The sequence below is a fragment of the Neomonachus schauinslandi genome, chromosome 10, assembly GCF_002201575.2.
Source record: "Neomonachus schauinslandi chromosome 10, ASM220157v2, whole genome shotgun sequence".
In the NCBI taxonomy this organism is placed as follows: Eukaryota; Metazoa; Chordata; class Mammalia; order Carnivora; family Phocidae; genus Neomonachus; species Neomonachus schauinslandi.
Window position 1 is genome coordinate 78193664 of NC_058412.1, and position 26776 is coordinate 78220439.

The following is a 26776-nucleotide window of genomic DNA, read 5'->3' on the forward strand; positions in this document are numbered from 1 at the left end:
ATTCTAATCGGTCTTTTCCCTTACTGCAATATTAGGTGGTCAGAGCATCCTTTTATCCAAAGAGGTCAAAATGCTTGGAAACACCATGCGTACTATGACTATGACATCGCAATCCCAAAAGTTTATCCTCATCTTAATCATTTTAATCAATCAAACAAAAAACAAACAATGATCATCATAATTAGTTTCAAGTACAAATTACGGAGGCGAGAAAAGGACCTTGGTTTTCTTTTACTTCCCCATAAAATATTGTATTACTGTGGTAATGTGCTGAGAATATTTAACTTTTCCAACAAAGAAATAAGGAACAGAGTTGCAGAATTTCCCGTCTCTGGCTCATCATCCCTCTATCATTCTTCTTGTCACTCAGGCCTGAAACCTTTCCTTCATCTCGGGGGGGTCTCTGTGGTGGGGGGGCCTGAGGTGTCCTTCATAGGAAGGCCCTGCTCCTACTGGCTCTGTTTCTCTAGTTCGTCTCCTAGATGTTCACACTTCTTCCATTTGAATGGGTTTTAGTTGCTTTTACGTGTGGTTTTCTCTTCCTTGTCCACACATTGACCTTTGAACACATACTGAATACTGGTCTTAGATTTCAATTCTGGCATTTTACATTTTTGTTGCTACTGTCCTTGTTTTTTAATGGCCTTTGTTTCAGAGCAGTTTTAGGCTTACAGCAAAATTAAATGGAAAGTATAGAGAGTTGTCATATACCTCCTGCCTCTTTCCCACCAGCCTCCCTCACCTTCCATAACATCCCCCACCAGAGAGGCACATTTGTTACTACTGATGAACCTACACTGGCACGTCATTATCACCCAAAGTCCACAGTTACATTAGGGCTCACTCTTGGTGTTGTACATTCTGTGGGGTTTAACAAATGTATAATGACATTTATCCACCATTATAGGTTCATAGAGAATAGCTGCACCGTCCTTAGATTCCTCTCCATTATTTTTTGTTGTCTTTTTGCTGAATGCCCCAGCATAGAAGACCAGACCCTTATCTCCAGGCCAGACCCAGACCTAACTTCTGAGCTTTAGATGAGTTCCCAGAGCCTATCTGCTCAGGAGAGGAGTTCCAGTATCTTCATCCATTCCTCTTCCCTGTTATCAGATGCTGTGAGCGTATCCTCCTTGTAAATATCCTTCCTTTCCTTAGTGACCACATCCACTACCCAGGCCTAGGCTTTCATTACCTCTCCTGGCCTCTAGTTTCACTCCCCTCCAACCTATCCTGAGCTTGAACCCTCGACCAGTGTTTGTAAAACATGGCTTTCATTACATCACCATCCTACTCACAGACCTAAAATCAATCCCCAGATTCCACGGGATCAAATCTCAGTTCAGGCCCCCAAAGATCCTGCCTAACCCCTGGAACTGTACCAGTTACTCATGAAGGCCCTCAACCACAGCCATGGGTGGCTTCCTCACTGTGTTGTTCACATGCCATCTCTGTCTTAGAACTGCTCTGCTCCCCCTTTTCCTCTTACCTGGAACAGTCTGCTCACTGCGTGCACATTCACTGAGTGCCTTCTATGAGTTACCTCTCGCCCAAATTCTTAAGCTGTGAGGTGTTCTTGGTAACTTGGTCCACGCTCATCTCTGTCCTTCCTGGATGCCCCTTCTTGTTTACACTACACTTTTAGGCATTTAATTACCTCCTGAGCTATAGGGCTACAGTCTTTGCACTTGGGCAGTTCTGTAGCTGGTACATTTTTCAGCAGGGAATATGCTGTGGACATCTTTGATCTTCCATACCCTATAGTTTTAGGCACATGGGAGAAGGTACATGAATCCCTCCTGAATAGCACTGAATTCATTTTGAGCTTAGAAGAGAGTGGTGGCTTCTGATGGGGTGCAGCATCACAGCCAATAAGCCAGAGAACGTCTCCATGGCAACTTGAAATTCTCCACATCATTATCTGCTCCACACTCTAGTATATGAGTTTGGTCAATTTTTTTCTTGCCCGGTTTTCTAGACCTTGTTACTAATAGATGATCATTTCAAATGCATTTCATTTTCATGAAAGGATTCTCCTGGCAATAAACTATGGCATCTTAGTTTTAACCAGCCTTCTAAGTTACCTTTAGGGATGGCGGCATCTCCTAATTCCTCATATATGTTCCTTCATCAACACTGTTTTCATCTGCAGCCTATGAATGTATTTTTTAGACGTGATACGGAGGCTGAGTCACAAACTCTCACAATAGTGTACGTGGATAAGTAACACATCTAATTTTCTGACTGTATCATAGCAGTTGACACTAATCTGAGATGCTAGAAAAAAATGTACCATCGGAGGCCATTTACAAACACATTAGTTAGAATTCTCATCTTCGCATGTAATGGAGCGCTCACCACACCGAGTCACTGCAGATTGCCTGATGACTGGCTCACTTTCTCCTTTCAGGTATTTCCAGTGCCATGAACATTATGGAGGCAGTGGGGCCAATGGGATGCCACCGAACACTGTCCAGCTGTGCAGTGGACGCATACTATCATGAAGGCATCACTCTGACGTCAGGGTACAAGTCAGGAGGAAGGTAGAACTGTGGTCACCCCTGGGGCACTTACAGACTATAACTTGGCCCAGGTACTACAATAAAATCTAATTATTTCAGTGTTCAAACAGATTTGTGATCTAAGCTTCTTTTTTTTAACATGAAAAGCCTAGAGTTTTCATTTTTCATTTAGCTAACATTCCTTGTACTGTTTTTTCACAGTGATGATATTTTTTGATGATACATCAATAAACCTAATGAAAGTTCAATTAAACATCATACATGTAACTAACTGTGTATCTTGGGCTCTTCAGAAATGGGGCTTGTGAGTGATCCTTTTAAAAGCCAAGGCTTAGCCATGTATATCTTTATTGTAAGAGCTCTCTGCAACAAAAAAGAAATCTCAACACTTGATCCAAATAGAATGTTTTCTTTCTTCTCCTCACCCTCCCACTACCCCCACCTATAAACATGCAGCTTTAGTTCTGAGCAGCGACAGGGTTTGAACTACCCCAATATTTCTTCTGGCAGAGGAGTATTAAAGCAACCTTGCTTTTTGTTCTGCTCCATGGCTGAGATGGAGTTGAATGGTCTCCCACAGAGAGGATGGCAGCCTTCTTTCTGTAATTCCTACCTCTGTGAAATGCACCCCCCTCCCCCCCAGCAGAGCCGCCTGTTTTGTGAAAACTGGCAGGGATGGGAGCTCAATGTGTTTGAACAAACAGGTTCCTTGGCACAGCAGAAATCTGGATAATTTTCTTAGGGAAGTTGAAGTCCAAATCAGACAAATAGGCAACTGCATACCAAATGAATTCATCATCCGATATTCTGTCAGCTTGTCATCTGATAAGCCCCATGGGTGTTACTGTGTCCCTCAGCTTTGAAGTACTTTCTTCACAAAGAAGGACACGTAAGAAGTTAGGTACAGGCACTCCCCCACTGCTTTCTGAAAGTTTGCGGTATGCCACTTGGCTTTTACGAAAGACCCAGAATGGTTTTTGCTAATCTGGAGAGGATTTTCACGCTTCCGAAAAAAGCCTTATTGTACTAATGTAGGTCTTTCTTCAAAGTGAAGTAGTGCAAGGCGAGCTCTCGGAGAGCCGGGATACGCCTCACTTTACACAATTTTGGCTTACAAATGGTTTCATAGGAACACTCTACCTTCAGATAGTGGGGGATCCTGCAATTCTTTTTAATCCACTAAAGTGAACACGACTGAGGAGGGCACTTCAGATGCAGGGACTCTGGCGGGCTGGTGTTGGCTTCATGAGTGCTTCTTGAGGGAAGCAGGTACACTGCATTTAAGCAGCAAGGTTTCAAATGCAGTTTTTGTTTCCATTAGCTTGATGCTGGCTGGGACCCCAGGGTCTCCAGAGCCTGGCTTCTCAGAAGCACAAGTGATCACTCATTGTGTCTCATACAGGCCATGCTCTTGCCCATGACTGCTTCTCTCCTGGTCATGCACAGAAAACAGCGTGTTTTCCAGGATGCACAGGCTAAGTGTAGCAGGTTTTTGTCATTCAGTCAAAAGCAATTTTCTATTGAAATGGAAACTCATCACTTTGATTGCTGTTCTTCTCTGGGTGTGACATTTAAAATAAAATAATTTTACAGACTCTTAAAATGATCAGAGAACTAAGATTTCAATCAAGGAGGTCTGAAGGCATTGTCCTTCACTACTCCCCACCACCCCAAGTCTAGCCTTTTTCTTTCTCTGTCTCTCTGTTTCAGTTAGAACAAAATAACTTGGCTGAGAGACCGGGATCTCATAAAGGAGAAAATTCCCTGTGAAGAACATAAAGGTGTACTAATGGGGGGCGCCTGGGTGGCTCAGTCGGTTGAGTGTCTGCCTTCAGCTCAGGTCACGTCCTCAGGGTCCTGGGATCGAGTCCCGCATCAGGCTCTCTGCTCAGTGGGGAGTCTGCTTCTCCCTCTCTATCTCCCTCTGTGCTCTCTCTCCCTCTCTCAAATGAATAAATAAAATCTTAAAAAAAAAGGTGTACTAATGGTCTATCAGGTAAGGTGGGGAAGGGGGACCGTCAGGAGAAGAACAATGGCCACAGCAAGCCCTCTGTGGGAGTGCCTTGTCTCAGTGTACTATCACCTCCTCAAGGATTTCAGTTGGTGTCCTCTGATGAAATCATGCCACAGGAGATCTGACCTTTTATGTACCGAACTCTTCCCATCCTCTATAAAATTAAATCCTTTTAGCTACAGATTGCTGAGCATAATTACATCACAAATGCCAAACCTTCTTCCTTCCCCACTGGCCACATTTCACACTCTATGGCCTTCAGCGGCACATGGTTGAGGGAGTCTTTTCTCAGTGTCGGGAGGTGTAAGTAGCTGGGCTCCTGTTACGGGTGTCACAGGGACAGATGGACTGTTTGGTGGTTGTGATGAATGTGATGATCGTGACTGACTCTTCCTTGTGAAATATGGGCAGGAGACAGTACAGCCTGTCTGCAGTGCTGGCACTCAGGATTCGCTGGCTTCCCAATGCAGCAATATGGCTGCTGGGAAAGGAGACTTGATTTCCCAGCCAAGAACTTCACCACTCAGCTCTGCTCAGGACTTCTGTACCAAGGCCTTCATGACACAGTTGTTCTCTCTCAATGTTCCTGGGCCAAGAACTCCCCTGTCACAAAGTAATTTGCAGCTCATGGCTTCGCACTAATAAGATCAGTTTCTAGGCTTTGGGTTGAATCAAATGCTGTCGCTCATTGACATAAATTCTTACAGATTTTTTTTTTAACAAAAGTTTGGCAATCACACCAGTGTCACCTTAAAACCGTGGCTGTCAAGCAGTGGCTGTCGAGCACGGCTAAATGTCGGGGAGGAGGTGCAATCACACTGCCACCAATCCGAGCCTGCAAATTAGGCAGAACAAGCTGACCTGGATCACATTCTTAAAATAAGTGTTACTGCGTTCAGTTCCATCTGCATCCCAAAGACACAAACTGGCGCCTGTTTACTTGGTAAGTAACACAGGAAAAAGCGCTGAGAAGCCCGTGAATTTAAATTTACCTTCATGTAGATTCCTTATACTCTCGGGGGTGGGGTGGGCTGGGGGAACTGCTGGCATTACCCTCCTGGGAATGTTATTCTAATTCAGCTGTGTTCATTCAGCGCTTGATATTAAGTGCCCACTGAATTCAGCTGTTGTCTGAATCGCATGTTTATCCAACCACTAACCAGTATTTATAATACAAAAGGATGAGTTTCCTTTTTTTCTAGAAGCTACATGATGCGGCTTTAAAAATCAAATGACAGAGTGGCATCTGTTCGTTTTGGGATCATTGTAACTGGATTTCTGTCAACTCTAAATTACTCCGGGGCGATTTCTCTAGCTTGCTCTTTCTTTGCCACTGGTGGCCTTTCTGGTTGTCTCACTGCTTGTTGACGCCTTCAGTGAGGGGAGAAGTCAAGGAAAGTGACTGGAGCCAGGTCCTCGTCTGTCAACGAGGCTGCTGGTGGGGGGAAGCTGGTGCAGAACAGAGCGGAGCAGGCGAAGGTGGAAGTTCAGTGGTCCCAAGGCACTTTCCTGGGGAAGCCACCCATGTGCCTCCCTGCACCCTGAATTAATGACTGAGGGTTCATTAATTGCATATCTTAACTCCAGCCAATGTACCTGGCGCTTAGTAAGTACTCAGCACATACCAACTGGACCTGGGAGACATTCTGTACCAGTTTAGGTGACTTCCTAGCCCAGCCACCTCTTAAGGGACATGTATTTTTATTGTTTTAAGGAAGAGACAATGCCTAATTTTGCTTTTCAAGCTTCAAGGATCTTCCCAAGACTTTCTTAGTTCAGTGGTTGAGTGGCTGTTCGAGTTGCATGTTTATTTTACTTGTTATGGATTACAAATCAACTGGGACACATAGCAATTGGAACATGACATCTCTCTCTCCATATGATGGGTATGTAAGAGTGCTTTTTTATTCTATCTATATCCAGAAAAAGAGAAACACTTTTATTGTAGCTGTCAGCCAGAAAAATTATACATATTGCTAATGGGAAGAACGAATGATAACAGCTTCTTCGTTGACACAGATAGTGAAAAAATTATATTAGCAATAGCCCCAGCAGATTGAGAAACATTTCCTCTTGTAAGTAGTCCAAGAAACTGCAGATCAAAGTACGGCCATTTAGTTGTTGCTGTTTCTGACTTAGCTTTTTGGTCCATATACTAGAAAGCTCCTTATATGTAAATTTTCCATATGTGTATTTAATATCATTGTATTAATACATGTGATACCATTGTGTGTGTGTTTAAATATCATGCCCTTAACATCACCTGCTGGAAATGTTGGATGTCTTAAGCACCTCAGGGTCTAATGCACGTTGTGTTTGATCACGTTATTAGATTATGACTTCTGAATGCAAACTGCCATGTTACCATCAGACACAATTATAACCTCCCATTTTTACAAATGGTTAGAGCTCATGTGAACAGTTTATACCACCAAACCCTAATTATATGTGTACTTGACCAAGGGACTGTCCTCCCATTACATGCACCCACCCCGGGGATTAATTACCACTTCCCTCACTCGATGCTTAGGGCAGTGGAGAAGCCAGGGAAGGGGAGGTGGTGAGGGCCAGGAAGAGAATGTGCTGGGGCTGAGTGCAGCTGTAGCCGCCATGGGAAGAAGAGAAAAACAGTTGCCCTCCTGGGCCACCCTTAAACTTTCATAACCAATTATCTTGGAATGTGTTCAGTAAGTGGAACAAACCAAAAACGTGGATTTGGCTTTCAACTCCCCAGTTCTGTGCCCTTAATTAGCTCACTGAAGTCCAAGTATAAATTGAGAACTACAACTTTGTGTTCTCATTTCTCAAGAAGTCTACAGGGTGAATAAATAGAGTGTGTCTAGGCTCTGGGTGAAGTCGGGGCCAGAGAAGACGTTGGGTGGAAGATGAGGATGGAAGAGTCATCACCTCTGCACAGATGGTCACCCTCAGGAGATCTCATCTAACTGGGTCTTAGGAGAACCTCCAGGAGAGAGGTGTCATGACTATCATTTTTCCTGATAAGGAAGCTGGGACTCGAAGACATTCGGAACCCTTCACTTTTTCCAATTTTGGGTGGGGTTAGTGGTTTATAGTCTGTCCGTCAGCCAGACTGTAAGCAATTAGAGGACAGGATGTCTCAGTGCTGCACACTGTTCCACCCCAGGATTTAATGTGGCGCCTCACACAGACATGAACTGGATGCGTGTTAAACAGTTAATGCTGAACACAGGATTCAAGCCAAACTCTCGCCCATATCTTCTGTCTTCCAGGCTTGTGCTTGACACGTATTTTTTTTCCCTAAGAGCCTAAATAATTTCCAGTACCATTTTATCACTTCTCCTTTGTCATTTTCAGCATCTCAAGAGCATTCCAAGTTGTTACTTTTATTCATCTTCTTCTCCTTTTAAATTGGTGCTGGGAATGGAAGTAACACTTGGGTTTCAGGCGCTAGGGCTGGGGGGGAAGGATGACAGGACATTTTTTTCCTGTATAAGACCTGTTTATGCTATTATAAAGAATATAGCATTTTAGAAGGAAACAAACCAGGAGTGAATTGCTATTATTCTTTGCCTATTATAATATACGAAAACAAAAATGCTTCTCTTTCTGGTGGCATACAACTGCCAACAGCCCAAAATGCAGGTGTGCTCAGAAATGTAAGGCTCATGAATGCCATTTGCCTTAGCTTCCTGACATCTTGGATGCAACCCCAGCAGCTCTGGCTGTCGTAGCCTTTCAAAAGGCCCATGAGGACCCCGGGGGGTGTTCAAAGTCAAGCTCCAGTTCCCTCTGAGAAGGCAACACTTACCTGACCCAGTCACGCATGTAACCCTCCTACCCTCGGAGTTTCTGTTTTACCTTGCCCCTCACCACATCAACAAAGAGTCCACACTCACATATCATCGAAGACAAGTTTCTGCCTCTTGCAGTCCCTGTGGCCGTTGGCACCGGGAGACCATGGCTCTGTCTGTGGCCGTGACTTGTGGAGAACGTTTTCGGAATTGTTGTGAGTGGCCTTCTAAACAAAAAAACAACACACCAGTCTTTCAGAAACAGGCCACCTGGCTGAAAGAGCAACCCACTGCCCTGTGTTCTAGGCTAGAACTGATGATCCCTTGTGTTTGTTTATTTTTTAAGATTTTATTTGTCAGAGAGCGCACAAGGAGGGGGAGTGGGAGAGGGAGAAGCAGGCTCCCCGCTGAGCAGGGAGCCTGATGTGGGGCTCGATCCCAGGACCCTGGGATCATGACCCGAGTCGAAGGCAGATGCTTAACCGAATGAGCCACCCAGGCGTCCTGATCCCTTGTGTTTAAATGAAGAAAAAGAAATACATGCATTCCAGTTCTCGTGTCGAGGGCTTTCACACGTGTTGTCAAATGTCATTCTTATAATAGTATCAAAAGGGAAGTTCTTGGTGGCCCACTCTCACAGATCCAGAAACTGAGGCTGGCTGAAGTTAAGAAACTTGCCCGCGTTCAAATAGCTACTATGGATCGGTGACGCCCAGGGCTTAGGACTCAAGCCCCTACTTTTCCCAGTTGGCTAGCCCAGTGGTTCTCCAAGGTGAACTCTGCATCAGAATCATCCCGGGGGTGGGAGGGAGCTGTCAGCACACAGACAGCTGGACCCCCACCCGTCCAGAGCTGAATTTAGTAGGCGTGGAGTGGGGCCTGAGAACATTGCATTTCTAGCAAGTTCCAGGTGATGCTGATCCAGGAACCAAGCTTTAAGAACGGCTGACTCACGCAAAAGAGAAGTTGTTCAGGTCACAAATGGACTGATCCTCATTAGCTGTCTGTGAAGAATAGGAAAAGCCAAAGGGAATGACTAGAAATGATTTAAAATGTGTTTTTAAAAGGAACACTATTGATCTGTGGAAAAATTAAAAAATCACATTCCCTGGGGATTCAAATATTTATAGAGCACCTATTGTGTGCTAGACCCATGAATCATAAAGCAACTGTCTTTGGTTATGAAATTCAATGGATTCTTCTGAAGTAATTAAAACATGACGAGTGTGTACAAATGCTTCTTTAAATATGCACTGATTTTATGTGTAGGTCAAGCCTCTTGGTTGTAAGTGCCCCTGGGCCTCGGCCTTTCCTTTTTGGCATTCACGGCAGTCATTTACCGATGTGTGTGATTTCCTGTCTATGTCATTCTCCCCAGCTAAACTGTGAGCTTCACACAGGCACAGACTGAATCTGTTAGGTCATCATTGGATCTCCATTGCTTGGCACAGTGCCTGGCACACAGTAAGTACTTGCTCAATAAACATCTGTTTGGTGAAAGAAAGAATGACTGAATAAAGTCTGTAATTGTTTTACAATTCTCTAGACATCATGGTTGCTTTTATATTAGGATCTAGAGGTGAAGAAACGTTTTGTTTGTGTTTTAATTTGAATTGGTAATTTTTTATTCCAGGTTTTTCTAGTAGGGTCTTCTCAGGTTCTTTGAGCCTGGAATTAAAGATGATTGTTCCCAAATAAGGGTGCATCAGTGGGTTATTAATTTCCAGATGTTACAAGATTTCGGCTCTTGCCAGATCTTCTACCCACTATTTTACCTCTTTAATTCATGGGATGGAACATTAAATACTGTTTCCCCCTCTTTGCAGAGCCCTATTCTCATGTCTCATCTCTCTCTCTGCCTCACAAAGCCCCGCTGGTATTGATAGCATGGTGGTGACCTGAGAGAACTCGGGAGGAGGGTTTGGAATTAAATAATGTGCCCTAGAGGATGCATGATCCACGGCCACCAGCTGTTAGAAGGAGTGGCCATAAAGAGGAACTAACAGGTAGTGTTAGCTGCATAGGTATCCATAGGTGTCAGTTCTTCAGATAATACTGGCTCAATTTAAATCTTCTCACCACCATTTTGCAAATGAAACTGGCTCAGAGAGATGAAGCAACTGGCCAAAGTCACATTTTGACAAAGATATAAGGTTAGACAGACTGTGGGCCCCAGTCCCCAGTCCCTCCCTAGGGCACCGCAGGCAGCTGGAATCACCCCTGGGAAGGTTACTGGAAAAGGGGGTGGAGGCCGGGTCCCACACTTTGGCCACTACACTGGTCACTGAGATTGGAGTGGGAATCCCATAGTTTTGGCCTAGGGTTTCAGTCCCAGATTTAACTCTGCCCTGGGGCAAGGAACCTTTCCAAATGAAAAAGCTGGCTGGTTTGTCCCAAACTCCCAATTTACAGTGTCTCTGGATAGTATTCCTTTGGGGCCATTTCTCTTCAGAGTGGGAAATGCAATCCTACAAAGAGGCGTCCTAAGCAGCAGAAGCTTACAATGCCTCCTCTGGTTTCTTCTGTCGCTCTCTGTGGGAAGAGGTAACGGGGCGTGCTGGTTCACCAGGTCTTCCCAGAGCAGCATTTAGGGATTCTTGTGGGACCTCAAGCACATGTTTAGACTGTGCTGGGCTACAGACAGATGAGTGTAGGGGTGTGCTCAATTTCATTTTTATTTTTATCGGGAAAGTTAGAGAATCAACATACCGTGAGGTCTCCGGCATGAGACTGCGGCTGGTTCTCAGCCTTATGCTTTTTGTTGGAGGATGCAGAAGTGAACGAGCCACTGCCATTCGATCTGCTGGAAGAAGTTAAGTCCTCGCTGGAGTATTTGTGTTTAGATGCATCCGATAGGGGTGAGATGGGTGACCGGAGCATTTTTTCATTTTTATTTATTGGTATTGCCAAGCTGAAAAAGGAAATCACAGTAATGGAATGTTACGCAGTCAGCACAGGGAGAGGTAAATGTTTTATATACGACCCAAACCTCCCATTTAAAATCTACTGGTAGGAAGGCATTTATTGGGAATTATTATACCAGGAAACAATTTTATGGCCTTAGGACCATAACAGACAATAAGTACATTTTACTCATTGTTTCCTTACTTGTCTTATCAGGATGAATAATAATTCTGTTGTTAAATGACTAAGACTAATACGACTTTCATTTTTCTGAGTTTTTCATCCAAGGATCTCAAAACACACAACAACTTACTGTTTTCCCAACAAGCCTAAGCAGCAAGTAATGGGAAAGTCAATCACATGATATATGAATTCTCCACCTCTAAAAGGACTTTTGATAACACCTCAGTTTGTACTAATTATTATATGGAGAATAACAGGATCACAGAATAATCTGCAAAGTGTGAGGCCAACTTTCAGTTGTTAGGTTTCTGGGCTAACCAGATATTGATCAGAATAAACACAGAATAGAAAACTGTCATTACAAGTTATATTTCTGGGGGCTCCTGGGTGGCTCAGTTGGTTAAGCCTCCAACTCTTGATTTCAGCTCAGGTCATGATCTCAGGGGTTGTGAGATCGAGCTGTGCACTAGGCTCCACACTGGGTGTGGAGGCTGCTTCAGATTCTCTCTCTCCCTCTCCTTCTGCCCCTCACCCCTTCTAAAAAAAAGTTACATTTTCTGATTTCTAGTTTCTTATTTCACCTCCATAATTAATTGTTTATGCCAGAGGAGGAAAAATGCTGTATAATTTCACTTACATGTACAATCTAAAAAACAAAACAAATGAACAAACAAAAAGAAACTGAAACAGACTCATAAATACAGAAAAAACTGGTGGTTGCTGGACAGGAGGGGGGTGGGGGGAAGAGGATTAAGGGGTACAAACTTCCAGTTATAAAATAAATAAGTTGTAGGGATAAAAAGTCAATAATACAATAATAATTTTGTATGGTGACAGATGGTGACCACACTTATCATGATGAGCATTGTATTCACAATGTACACAAGTGTTGCATCACTATGTTGTATACCTGAAACTAACAAAATATTGTATGTCAACTATACTTCAATTAAAACAAAAAAAAATCACAAATGAATAAAACTATTGTCTATGCCTGACTATAAATTCCCCCCCCCCCCAAAAATTAACCATCAGAGAAGGGAGTCACTTATATTTGAATCTTTGCAATGTATGTTATATTAATAGGCCTCTCTCCATTACTTTACCCTGAAAAAAACTGAGGGAAGATATCAACCTGAAATAAACTCAAACATTGCTAATTTGGGATGCTCACAGAAGTCACTTGACAGAGTTAGTTAAAAAAGGGTAAATCCATTTAACAAAGACTTAGTCACTATTCCTGCAATTATTACATCTTAATTGAATGTGCTGGCTATCACTGCAAACAAGCCATTAAAGTCACTTCAAAAAGCAATTTCCTTAGTTGGTGGTCACAGTGTAGAAATTACAAACACAGGCCTCTAGAACAGATAATAAAGCCAAGGTTCTTAATGTTAAAGTAACAAGGTTCCTAGTGTTATGCAAATAGATCTGTGATAGATTTCTGGTTCAAAAAGTACTGTGCGTCTAACAACCCAGAAGTGAGAAGATGTGTTCTGGAAAACTCCCTTAGGCAAATCAAAAGTGGCTCAGGGATGATGAAGACACTGATGTTGTAGATGTGAACAGTCTGTACATAATTTTGTCTTGACATGTGAGTGAAGAAAGTCGTATTTCTAATTTTTTTTTTTTAAGATTTTATTTATTTATTTGACAGAGAGAGACATAGCGAGAGAGGGAACACAAGCAGGGGGAGTGGGAGAGGGAGAAGCAGGCTTCCCGAGGAGCAGGGAGCCCGATGCGGGGCTCGATCCCAGGACCCTGGGATCATGACCTGAGCTGAAGGCAGACGCTTAATGACTGAGCCACCCAGGCGCCCCAAGAAAGTCATATTTCTAAATCATATTATGTGATTTGAAATGTTCATAGAAAACCAAATTATTACATTAAAATTGTCATGGACATAGGATTATTTCTTCTTCATCATTATAAGTTTATATACTCAACTTGACCAAAAAAACTTTCTTTGGATCTCATCTTTGGGATAGGTGATCCCTTTATACACATTCCTGAGGTATTTCCTAGACCACCTTTCCTAGAAAGAACTCAAAGCACTTTTATATGCAAGGGTCATTATGTAACATAAATAAAGCTATCGGAGCTGGAGGCAAGAGCTTTTATTCTGGGGTCTGTGAACTTGGATGAGAAAAAGTTACAATTTCTCACTGAAATGGAACATTTCCAGAGTAGTGGTTTAGCAGGTGTGGTGTTAACAATGCCTGTGATTGCATCATCAGCAGGAAATCACAGATATTCTCATGTCATGTCACAGTGGTTGCAGACATCTTGAAATATTGTTTATATTTGTATTTGTCGCTACTTTGATATTATGGCAGTTACTAGGATCTGCTAGAAAGGTTTTCAGTGTATTAACAAAGCACGCTTACAACTATATCACGCATTTAGTTATTATTTTTTTTAAGATTTTATTTATTTGACAGAGACACAGCGAGAGAGGGAACACAAGCAGGGGGAGTGGGAGAGGGAGAAGCAGGCTTCCCGCCGAGCAGGGAGCCGGATGCGGGGCTCAATCCCAGGACCCTGGGATCATGACATGAGCCAAAGGCTGACGCTTAATGACTGAGCCACCCAGGCGCCCTATATCACTCATTTAAATGACGTTTTGGAGCCACATTGCTCCTATTCACATTTCCGCAGTATTCTGGGATACCACCCATTAAGCACAGAGCACTGCGGGCTAGGCCAGCTTGCACGCGCACTCTCCCTCTCACTCAGACCTTCAAGAGCCCTCGCCTTCCTTCCCAAGGTGACTCTCACACTGCAGTGGGTGTGTGCTCATGTGCCCTCACTCTCCAATTTCCTCTCGGAGGTTTAGTACTGCTCTACATCTTCTCCTAACCTTTCCGTTTACATTTTTATGTGTTGTGCTGAAACATTAATCTCCCCTTAAAAATTCTATGTACACAGTCAGGGAGAGTGAGAGTGTCTTAGCAGAGGAAAAGTGGTTTCTGAGCTGTGGTATTTCTAAATGGAAAAAGCTTCTATGACTGATGATAAGCTCAGTCTGGGGGGTGGGGTAACCGGGTGATGGGTATTAAAGAGGGCATGTGATGTGATGAGCACTGCGTGTTATATGCAACTGATGAATTATTGAACTCTACCCACTTCTAATAAATATCGGGGACCTTGCCTTCCTAGAAAGCCGTTTGTCACAGAGGGGATTTGGTGCAACGTGGGTCCATCTGGAACCCCTTTAGAGGAGTGACTGGGTGCCGTTTAACCTTGGAGACACAGATCCTGTCTACTGCCACATTTTAGTCTATCTCCAAGAGATTCCACTCAAAGTTTATATTTTTTCATCCACGTAATAAGCTTAGTGTTCTTATGGGTTTAGTGGCTGTTAAAATAAGGGTTTGAAAATTCAGTTACTGAGTTTTCAGAGGGAAGGTGTGTCTTTGAGAGCACAGAACTGAGTATAACTAGTAACCGGTCCTTTGTTACAAAGGAGTGCTGACAGTGCCCTTGGGGTTGTGACAGAAGCACACATCCAGGCTTAATTATTAGCCTCCGGTTAAATCAAGGGAAGCAAGTCTAAAGACCCAGACCAGAGCAGTCATTAAGAGATCTGACTCTCCTCCAGTCTGGTACCTGCCTTTTGGACCCAGAAATCCTTCGGGCTCACCTCTACCTTCAATGGAACATGCATACCTGTTGATGTTCATGCTGCAGTGGTTTGCAGATAAAGTATTATTGGCAGAGCTGGTCAGTCGTGAAGAGCTCTCTTTCTCTCCCTGGGCCTTCTTGACCTCCCTGTAGTCGTCTTCGTTGTCACACTGCATGGAAATAAGCAAAAACCGATCAGTTATGGATTTCAAGGGATCAAAATGAGCCCCCATCACAACCTTCCACAGAGCAAGGCCTCCTGTGAGACCAGCTCACTCGGCTTCTCCAGAGAGCATCCCGAGCAGGAATGTAGTTGCGGTGTTCTTCTCTCTGTTCTAGGTTCTTGGTCAGCTCCTCAACCAACAAGGATGGAATCTATCAGTTTTACTTTTGCCACTTTATTGAAAGGAAAAGCATGACACCATGATCAACATTAGAGAGGGAACATTGTGAATGATGAAAATTGGACTACCATCAACACATCTGATTTTGCTCTCCAAAGACGACCTCTACTGAATTCACACTGTACCTTCAGTGTCTCTCACTTTGGCATTCCTTGGTATCTGAATAAAGTATAACTACCATATCCTGGGCTTAATGCCTTAAGGGCAATGATAAACCTAGACCTTTCTTTTGAAATTTATGGCTTTTATGAAGTTCAAGCAAAGGTTGTTACCTCATGGTGTCTTAATTTTAGTTAACAATTACTATCCCATGACATCTTAGAATCCTTAATGTATCTTTTTATAAAATAGTATTATGCTGAGCGAAATCAGTCAATCAGAGAAAGACAATTATCATATGGTTTCACTCACATGTGGAATATAAGAAACAGGGCAGAGGACCGTAGGAGAAGGGAGGGAAAACTGAATGGGAAGAAATCAGAGAGGGAGACAAACCATGAGAGACTCTGGACTCCAGGAAACAAACTGAGGGTTACAGAAAGGAGGGGGTGGGGGGCGGGGTAACCAGGTGATGGGTATTAAGGAGAGCACGTGATGTGATGAGCACTGGGTGTTATATGCAACTGATGAATTATTGAATCCTACATCTGAAACTAATGATGTACTACTCTAAGTTGGCTAATTTAAATTAAAAAATAGTATTTCAATGAAATTCTTGTTTCCATGATTGTGTTTAAATATTATACGTGTATTAGGGTAAAATACAAATGCACTCAACAAAGTTCCATTGTTGGCGAGAAAGCAAGAACACAGTAACAGTATATTCAGGACTTTCAGCAGTGTTTTCTAGGAGACAAGTGCTGGCTTCAAAGATAGAAAGATTTTGACCTTCTCTCTCTGGCTGGGATTGTCACACAGCCTCTGTCACAGAATCCCAGAGGCTCACACTGAATAGGGACCCCAAGTGACCAAACTGAAACTCTGAATCCCTAGTCTTCTTCTCTGGGGTTCTAGTACCAGGGTCTTAACACCCCAGGTGCCCAACTGAAGATCGCTGTGAAAATGTTCTTTCACTTCTCTGTGTCTGTACTTAACGGTGATTCATTAGATTTTAGAGGAGGGCTAAGTGTCAGGCTTAGTGTAAATGAAGCTTCATAAGTTAAAAATTTTTAAAAAGGCCATAATAAAATTGCTTAAATACAGAATATTATGGAATTTATATGTATGTCTTTCTGCACATCTATTTATGTATGCTTATATAGCTATATGTATTTCCAATCTATGTTTACCAATTTCTAGCTATGCGTATTTCTTATATAACAATGTTTTTCTCTGCTTTCTTTCCATCAGTCTATCCATTTACCCATTAATCCCACAAGTAATGAGGATGGCAGGGTATCTCAGGGAAGAGGGGTAGAGAAGTAGTGAGCTAGCCCGTATTACTGAATTATGTGGTCTGAACCTGACAACACCTCTGTAAAGATGTCACCATTTCACAAATGAAGAAACTGAAGTACAGAGAAGGTAAGGTCACCTGATTAAGGTTACCCAGGAGGCTGGGGCCGACTACATAATTTGCAGGGTTCAGTGCAAAATGAAAACACTGGGCCCCTTGGTCAAAAAGCAGGAAAAGATCCTTGACATTGGTCTTGGCAATACTTTTTTGAATTTGACACCAAAACCAAAGACAACAAAAGCAAAAATAGACAAGTAGGAATATATCAAACTGAAAAGCTTCTGCACAGCAAAGAAAACCATCAACAAAATGAAAAGGCAACCTACTGAATGGGAGACGATATTTGCAAATATATATCTGATAAGGGGTTAATACCCAAAATATATAAAGAACTCCTACAACTTAATAGCAAAAGCACAACCCAATTACACAATGGGCAAAGAATCTGAACAGACGTTTAGACGCCATGCAAATGGCCAACAAATAAATATCGTTTTGTAATATATACAAAAACTGAAACTAATATAATGTTATGTCAATTATACCTCAAAAAATAAACTGAAGAAAAAAGCAGGAAAAGAGTAATGTTATAAAGTACTAAAGTAGAAAACATTTTCCTGTCTGTCAAAGTCTCTCTCTTGACCTGTCATGGTGGTGTTCAATTACCATTTCATACTGTGTTCCTTGAGGCGTAGGAATACGTGGAGGGTACAGGCAGACTGAAGGGCCTGGGGTGGCCCTGTGACTGTACGCATGCACAGGCCCAATAGTAGTTTTCCCCTGCCTGCCAGGTGTATAGGGGTAGGGAAGTCCAGTCAGGCATTTCCCCTTTCCACGGCTCACCCCCCAACCCAAGGCGAACCTGCAACCCCTAGGAGATTGCAGTCCCCCGCCTGAGACCTCTCAGGTCCTGGATGAGGGCTGGGTGAGATGCTTATCTTGACTGCCTGCGCCTTGGCCCCTGGAGAGCTTAGGGGAGCAGCACAGGTCCCTGGAAGGCGATGGGGACTGGGAGGCTGCACAGGGCCTGCTTCTAACCATGTTGCCAGAATTGTTTCAGTATGGGAGTGATGATGGAAACTTTTCCTGTAAGCTGTTTGGCTATTGGAGTGTCAAGGGGCCAAAGGGCTGGCAGAAGCCGTCCTGTGGAAACAGGCAGGAGGGGGGACCACATGCGAGTCAGAGCTCCATGCCCCGCCCCCACCATGTTCTCTCGTCCTATCACACTTCACTTAAAAACACAAATTCAGAGATAAAATGAATTTCAAGATGGCATCCTCAAGCACTGAATTCCAAGCATAGAATCCTTCTGGGCAGGGGCCCTGTGGGGAAAGTACCTCACAGTCCTCAGACCAACGTTTTATTGGGAGAGCCCAGAGCCAGACAACCCAGGTTCCTTCCTAGCTCTGCCCCTTATGCCCTGTGGGAACCTGGGGCAAGGTGCTTTAGGTTCTCTGAGCTTCAGTTTCCTCATCTGTAAAACGGGCGTGACAAAAACATTTGCCACATAAAGTTGTAAGGACTGAATGATTTAATAGGTCCAAAGTGCCTAGAGTAGCATCCCTCATGGGGACATCATAGATACGTTAACTGTTGTGAATGATTTTGTCCTCAATTTGGAACCATCCATGATAGTACGATCTTTGGTTTGTCACCCCCTGGTGTTTTTTGCTGTGGCCCAAGTTGCTTTTGAAGGTAACAGTAACGGGAGGGGCTCAAACCCCTCAAAATTGGCTTGAATTTATGAGTAAGTTATTCCTGCCCTCAAAGGTCTGCAAACACGGCTGAACAGCGGGAGCTGCTTCCAGATGGGGAGCCAGCTCTCCCGACACTCAAACCACCTTTCTTACTCCATGCCTTCCTGGTGCACCCTATTGCCCTTTTTTGGGTGCCACATCATCCCTAGCTCTGATTGCTCATGCTCGTCCTCCTCAGGGTCCTGTTCCCAGCCCCTCTCCACCACAGAGTTCTCCTTGGTCAAGGCTGCAGGCTGGTGCTCTCCTCCCTGGGCCCATCCACCCAAAGCTTAGCGGCTGGCACTTCTGTTTCCTACTTCACCCCAGTGACAGCCTTACACTCGATGAGACTGTTGGCTTCTCGGGTCCATGACTGATCAATGTCACCCTGTCCCTTCCAGCAAAGAGTGAGGGGCATCCTGTGTTTAGCTTTCTACTGGCCCATCATGCAGCTTGCGTCTGCACACACTCGGTAAGGATTTCCCATATGCCTGCTTCAACATGCAGTGGGACAGGCCTGAATTATCTATAATGATAAAATGGGACTATGAATGGTGCTTCCCCCATCAAGCAGTTCTAAAGATTTAACGGAGTTAATCTGTGTCAAGTACTTAAGTATGTGGCATGCAGGAAGTACTCTAGGAATGTTTGTTGAGTAACGACACACATAAAACTCTTGCTGCCTGTCCCCTGCAGACCAGTGGCCCCCGTGGGCTTCAACACTGCCCCACAATTTAAGGGCAAGCCCTTCCTCCCTCGCCAGGCCCTCAGCCCCAGGCCTACCTTGCGTTTCCTCTTGGATTTTGGCAAAGCCTTCTCGGCAGGAGTGTCCGATGGATGGCTTGGCTGTGTGCTCTCAGCGTCCTTGGCTGCAGGGGCATTCAAGACCCCGGGCTCCTGGGGCAGGTGTTCTGGGATTCTGGACAGGAGGGTCAGGTCAATTTTGACCCAGAGAGACCTGACCTCATCACTGTCCTTCAAGGGGGAGAGAAGTTCGTTGCGGCCGAAAGGGACCAGCGTGTAGAACTGCTCCTCCAGCTCCTTGGCAATGTCGCTGGTGGTCCTGGCGTTGATGGAGCCTACAGGGGCCCTGGGGCCGCCGCCACTGCTGATGCTGCCAGCCGCCTCCTTCAGCCTTTGGTCACTCCCCGAGGAGGCCGCGGCGGCGGCGGCGGCGGCGGCCACGGCCTGCGCTTTGCACAGAGGGTACTCCTCCTGCTCCGACTCCAGGTCCGAGTCCGAGGAGGAGGAGGAAGATGACGACTCTGTCTCTATGAACTCCTTGGATTTGGGGACGATCCTGCTAAGCCCGCGCGTGCGGCGCTTCTCGCAGGTCACCGAGGAACGCAGCTCCTTGCGGTGGCTCGTTCTGCTGTTGCCGCAGGGCCTGGTTTTGGTGGGCTCCGGAGGGATCACCGCGCTCGCCCCCAGCGCGTCTGCGGCGGCGGGCTCCTCGGGCCGGTGGCAGTTGGTGCTGTCGCCGACGGAGGTCCTCTCGGTGCGCCTGGTGGGCTTCTTTCCCGCAGACCTCCGGGCGGGCGCGGGCGCGCTCTCGGCGGGCGCACCCGGCACGGCGGGCGGCTGGGCAGCGGTGGTCACGGCCACGGCCACGGCTGCGGGCGGGGACTTCTGCTTCACTCCTTTACTCCCCGGGGCCTTGTTCGCTGTCCTTGGCCTCTGCTCCTCCTTGCAGGCGCTCTTGATGTCCTTCTCTCTCAGGCTGGTTTGGCAAACGTCGGGAAGTTTCCCACAGTCCTGCACTTCCTCTTTCGCTGGAGTGTAGTATTGATTGCTCTCTGGCCCGTGGCTTTCATTTTGGATCAGAATAGGCGGCTTGTGGGGATTAACTTTGTTTAGCCATTTATCCAGCTGCCACTTGTTAGAGGACGCTGGTTCAGCCTAAAATAAGAAAACCGGCAACAAACAAAACATCTTTTATTAGACTCACTTAAAAGAGGCTTGGCTGTTTTTAATCTTCACTTACTACCCTAGGTGTATGAACGGGAAACCAATGGGCTGCAAGCAAAAGGAAAATGGAAGCAGTAGGTGTGTGTAGCCACAGCTGGCCTGACACACGGGAGGCAGGGCTGGTGTCCCTTTTCTGTCCCAAGGCACTTATATGTCAGCGTAGTAGCATGAAGCCTATTTGGCAAAAATAAGGGGATAACCCTGTGCTTCATTAGAACCTATTTCCAGCACTTTTGAGTGTTATACAATGTATATTTTTTTATAATTATTCATATGTACATAAACTTGAGATTCCAGGAAAGTTAACTGGGGAATAGTATGAAGACCCTGAGTGTTAAAGCACTCATTTTTTTGTAAGACTGAAAAATTTAGAGGAAATTAAAAGAGGGGACTAAGTGGAACCTATAATCCCGAGCAACTAACATATAATTTACGTGGTGAAGGCAAGTAGGATATAGTAATTTAAAAGTAGAAGCAATAACTATGGGGGGATGGCTTGTTTAGTGGCTGAGAACTCCTCTTTCAAAGGGAGCTCTGTGGGCCCTGTATTCTTTCGTAGCTGGACTTGGTTAGTCCATCCTCAACCTGCTTCCATCCCACTTTGCTGGGAATATTTCAGAAATGGAAATGATGATGGAAACTTTTCCTGCACGCAGTTTTGTTAACTTAGAGCAAATCATGGATACTGTAGGTTTTACACTCTGCCCCATGGATTGGTTCCAGGGAGTCAGGGAATGCCCTGAATCAGAGTGCTGTGTAGATGCATTTTTCTAAGAGAGAGGTCCACAGTTTTCATTCAAGTCTCTAGGGATCTATGGCTCATAAAAAGGTTAAGAATTGATTATTTTACAGAGAGTAAATGCTGTTGATTTCTAATACAAGTCCATTTTCCCAGCATCTATGATTATTAATAGAAAAGAAGTGTATTGGTAAGTGTAAAGCTTTAGACAGAGTGTTTTCTATTTGTGACCATACACGACATGGGGAAAATATTTTGGCTATTTCAAGTGATATATTTTTCCTTCCCTGTGGCCTCCCACCCTCTGAATTTCTGGCATCCATTGTTTCACGAGACTAGTTTCCAGCTTAGAATAAAGAAGACATTGCTTACCTTTGCTTTTAAACTGGATTGGTTAAAGTGCCAGAGCAAGGCATGCTCCCTTGTAGGAGAAAACCGTTTTTTTTTTTTTTTTAAACATAATAATTTCCTAAAGCTTGCTTTTATGTATCAAAATTTGTTTTTCAACAGTGAGGTCCAGATTAAGAGCAGAACTTGGGGCATAAGCCCATGCAGCAAGGATCCGAGCGGAGTGGAACAGGCAGTGTCTTTGCCCCGGCTGGGGCTGGACATAGCTTCGGACATGTGAAGCCTCTGCTGGGCCAGAGGGCCCTGGAGCCAAGATGAAGAGGACACAGAGTGTGGGCACCAGGCCCTAGAGCTGTGGCAGGGACCATGGACAGCCTGCTGCTTCCCCCAAAAGAGATGAGGCCAACTGTACTTCAGGGAACACCAGCACAAGGTGTTGAGTGACTGGGAAGGACAAGCGACATTTCAGTGGAGGCCAGCATGAGGATCTGGGGCCCTTCTCCCAGGGCAGGGAGGATGGAGAGGCTTCACCCTGGGACGTAGGTAGGTATGGGAAGGGAAACCCTCATGGTCCCTGACGGGGAGGCCGGCCTTCGACTTGACTTTTCTATGTTTTCATGTACCAAAAGGACCAGGGCAAGATGCAAGAGAATAAAAGGTTATAATTTTGCACCTTTAAGTTGCTCTATATAAATTCTGACCTCACTTTATTTTGGCCTCTCCAGAGAAAGGGAACACAGGAACCCTAAGAGCATACCCAGTCCATACTGCAATGGGAGATGCATGCAATAGAGAAAGCAGGACAGCAGGACACAGAACAGCTCTGTTGCCAAGGGGTAGGTCTCACCTTCCCTGGGATTAGCAGAGTGTAGCCGAAAGCGAATTTGGTGGCAAACAATTTATGGCTTCTGATAGTGTCTCTTCCCGACCCCACCTGCCTCCCTACATGACCACTGGCACGTCGGTGACTTGCGTGCCTCTGCTGCCCTAGTGAAATGGGATAGTGAATATGAATGGATGCTGAAGGGGCCTCTTGCAAAAAGGGGACACATTTGGGGAGAGGGTGCAGAGCAGACACTCACACTGGCCCTACCGCCATGTTTAACACTAGCTCACCCTCACCCCCACCACCGTGGGCCTTCCACAGCTCACGTCTTGGGTGAGAGAACACAGACAACTGCACTAAAACCCCCCTATGGGAGCATTGACAGTGAGGGGGAGAATTTAATACATTTAGTATAGGCCCATTACCTGATATGCTTTAGGGTCATTTTTTTCTGCACTTCACAGCTGAAAAAAATCAGTCCAAAGTACCATTTTCAACACATCACTAAATCACACTGCCTTTCTTAAGGATCTACAATGACTGCCTCTTGCCTCTCAAAAGAAATCCAAATGCCTTGGGCTGGTTTTCAAGGGCATCTTTCATCTTACAGTCATCTTTCATGGCTGAACACCTACAGTGTGCCCCCCTCTTTACAGATATCATCTAATTTAATCCATACAGATAAGAAATATTATCATTCCCAATTTGTAGATGAGGCTCAGAGAGGTTCAGTGACATGTCTAAAGCTGCAGAGCTACCAGGCACTACCAAGGCTAAACCCATATCTAAGTCCATATCTAAGTTTAAAGACCAGAGTCTCATAGCATAATGCTTAAACTTGTTGAATCACTATGTCCTACACTGAAACTAATGTAACATTGTGTGTCATCTCCACTCAAAAATAATTAAAAAAAAAAAAAAAGATCAGATTCTCTCCCCTGCTGCTTTGCCTAATCTCCCATTACTTACTGGCATAGCCTCATGAAAGGGGGACCTCATTCCTTTGAGAAATGTTGGTCTTCAACCTAAAATGACAGAATTAGGTCTAATTTTGGAGAACACCACTAACTCTCCAAACAATACCTGTTGGCCTCTATTATCCTCAACTGAATAGTCTTTTTTTTTTTTTTTTTTAACTGAATAGTCTTGTGATACTCATATTCATTTCACATGTATACATCTTGGGTCTTCAACAAAGCCAAACATTTCTTTCCGGGGGGGGCAGGACTCTGTTTCTCTGTATGGCTTGCAGTGTCTGTAATAGGGTAGGGAGGCCAATTGCTGTGACTTTGCTCCTTGTAAGATCACCTTACAACAGGGTTTTGCTCAAATTGTATCATTTATTCCTCAGAACAGCTTCACAGATTAGGCAGGACAGGACTGTCTGTCATTTTGGGACATTTTGGGGCGGAGAAGGGAAAGCTCAGGGCTTGGGACTGTCATCCACCGGCATGCTGCTTGCTGGCTGTGGTCGACTTTCTGAGGGTTTCTGCCCAGTGTTGTCTGTTTGCTTGCTGGCTGCTTTGTATTTTCAGCCATGACTCTCCTCCCTGATTAATCTTCCCTTCCCTCTGATTCATGCACAAGCTCTCCATCGTGGACTTGAGTCCCTGCTTCATCCACATCCTTCACAGCACCCACTGCCATGTACCCCACAGATGCCTAATTAAGGAGAGGCCTTTTCAATCAATGAGTGACTTGCATCACATTTCTGCTCATTTTCAAGAATGGTCTAGGGCCCCATTTTCCAAAATGAGTGTTTGGCTCATATATTCCATGAAGAAAGTTTCCATGGTCAGGTAAGTTTGGGAAATGCCGCATTGGAAAACAGTTTACATGAGCAATAGTAAGGGCTGGGTGATGCCTTAAGGAGATGGATTAACCTGACTTTATCCTGACACTCCTCAAGATCATGTGACCAGGCTCTCTCTGTCCCACACAGCATCTAATACTTGAGGAACACTGCTCTAGGGAGCTCCGTGTGCTTGTGTATGTGTGCTAGCTGAGGGGGAAGGTGCTCCCCCCTAAATGCTCTGGCAGGAAAGGATGCACCACGCCAGGAAAGAAGACAAAACTCCAGTGAAGAAAACTACGCTGAGAACAAGTAAGCAAGTATCAGGCTGTAGAGAGGGGATCTGTATTGATGGAAAGAGTTTACAGCGGCTCTTCCATGCTAGCTGCAGATAGGACATTACCTATGGCGATTCATGTAAAATGCAGTGGGTTTCACAGCCATGAAGAACAGTTCAGATGAAACTCAGCTGGGCCCAGTGGGTTTCCAGTGCTGGCACGCCGAAGGGGAGCATGCAGGTGCCTTGGAACATCATGAGCGCCTCCTTCTACTCCCGCAGCAGGATGGTACCAGGAGGGGAGTGAGGGCCAGGAGCATTTTGCTGCAAAGCAGCAGCATGAGCTGTCTGGGCAGTGGAACGGGAGGTGTGTGTATATACAGAGTCCGACTGTCTCATGGGGGTCAGGAAAGCGAGTCTCACCACTGTCCTTAAGGTGACCTGGGCTGGCTCAGTCCCGGTAGAAGAGAGGCGCTGGGGAGGGTCAGCCATATAATGCTGCTTCCTGTCTTCGTGATTTTTGTTCCGCAAACTCATTTTACTTCTCAAGGGTGAATGTATTAATGTTGGGAAAATGTTAAAAGTAACCTGATCCATTCCATTCCAGTGGAAGGAAGTACCATGCGGCAGGGCTAATACATCGCTTGTCACTTCTGCATTCCCTCTGCATAGAGAAGCAAGAATCGAAAACTCTGTGGCTTCAGGCAACTTAAACTTTTCAGGCCACTTTCTAGACTTGCATTCCCTCTCCTTGGCCTCTGAGAGCGGCTGGAAGCTCGCTCGATAAGAGCTTCCTTTCATCCACCAAGGAGTTCCAGTCTTTGTAATTATCCCAATGACATTTAGAAAGAATGTGCTTCAAGCACTTTTTAACTGTACTTCTCTGGGACTAGGTTTAGCCAGTAGCTCCAGGATTTACATTTCAGCATGAAAATAAGACTCAACATTCATGAATTTAACCTTCAAAGTCACAAAGAGACTGGAGGAGGGGAAGGGTTATTCACGGACACCTAATACTTTCTATGCATCTCCACTGGCTCTTGTGATGTCTCTGGTACCCAGTTCTTATAACTAAATATTCTGGAGTTTCTCAACAAATTATAGCATACAGCTGGCTTCGATGAATCCTGTTTAACACCTATATATATATTTTTTTGTTCCAAATTCTTCCTATTAGAATGTCAGTTCTCTGAAGATGGGGACCTTTTCTGTCAGATAACTGCTGTCTTCCAAGGCCAAGCAGCAAGTCCGTGGCAGATGCTCGGTAAATATTTGTTGAATGAACACTAAATGAGTGAATGAATGAAATTATGAAGAAGGAATAATAATTTAGTTTCTTGGAAAGTCAGGGTTGTATCAACTTACAGGTTAATGTTGCTAAGCACCTTCCCCTTATATTGGTAGACAGAGATAGAAACAGAGAGAGGGGTTGGGGGGAGGAGGTGAGCATCATGGAAAGGAGAAGAGAGATGGAGAGATGGCTGGTTTGGGGATGAATGGAGAGCTCCCAGTGCAGAGCAGAAAGGTGCTGAAGAAGGAATGAACACTGTGGAGGAAATTCTCAGTACTTTCTGCAAAAGGCCTCAGCCTCCCGGGAGGAGACCGGAAGGGGAAAAACCTGAGGGAATTTAAGAGCCGGTCTACGAACTGCAGATAAAAACACAATTGCTTTCGGGTGTGAAGATGTCCTGAGGCACAAGTATCAAGATGGAAACGTGATTGTGTAGGCCCTTACTGGTGCTCTGCTCCCCTCTCACCGCCACGGTTTGCAAAAGCGGCTTCGGTTTTATTTCAGAACCTATTTAGAAATTTTGGCCCCAAAGTGGTACAGTGGGCCACAGGCCAAAAATGTCATCCATGGTAATGTCAAATGTTTATATACCCAAGAAGAAACCGTATTTTATGCCCTCTTTAGCAATCAAAGTCTACCCTTACAGATCCAGGGACTTGAGAAGTTTGCTTTCAACCCTCTCCCAAGAATCTCCATGCACTGAATTACTATTTAATTTCCCCCTTTCCCCTTTAAAGTAGAAATAGCAATGGTTTTTATTGGTACCTTATAATGCTTTTTATATGGGGCGCCTAAATCTTCCACATAGATACCCATCATAGCTATAAAAGGTTTCATTATTATTTGTAGGTTGATGCTAATTTTTCTTTTTCTATTTTCATAAAGAAAACACAGTTAAAAAGGTTTTATTAATATTTAT

At 44.7% G+C, this 26776-nt stretch overlaps 1 protein-coding gene across 1 annotated transcript in view; it reads right to left on the minus strand.

Annotated features, from left to right (window-relative positions):
* The window catches only part of AFF3 (AF4/FMR2 family member 3), a 429746-nt gene that overhangs the window by 17222 nt on the left and 385748 nt on the right, over nucleotides 1-26776 (minus strand). Inside the window, exons 13-16 of the mRNA XM_044919020.1 lie at nucleotides 19400-20515; nucleotides 15066-15190; nucleotides 11019-11220; nucleotides 8415-8536 (exon numbers count right to left, since the gene is read on the minus strand). Of these exons, the coding sequence (XP_044774955.1) occupies nucleotides 8415-8536; nucleotides 11019-11220; nucleotides 15066-15190; nucleotides 19400-20515 (1565 nt within the window). The remainder of the gene's footprint in view (nucleotides 1-8414; nucleotides 8537-11018; nucleotides 11221-15065; nucleotides 15191-19399; nucleotides 20516-26776) is intronic.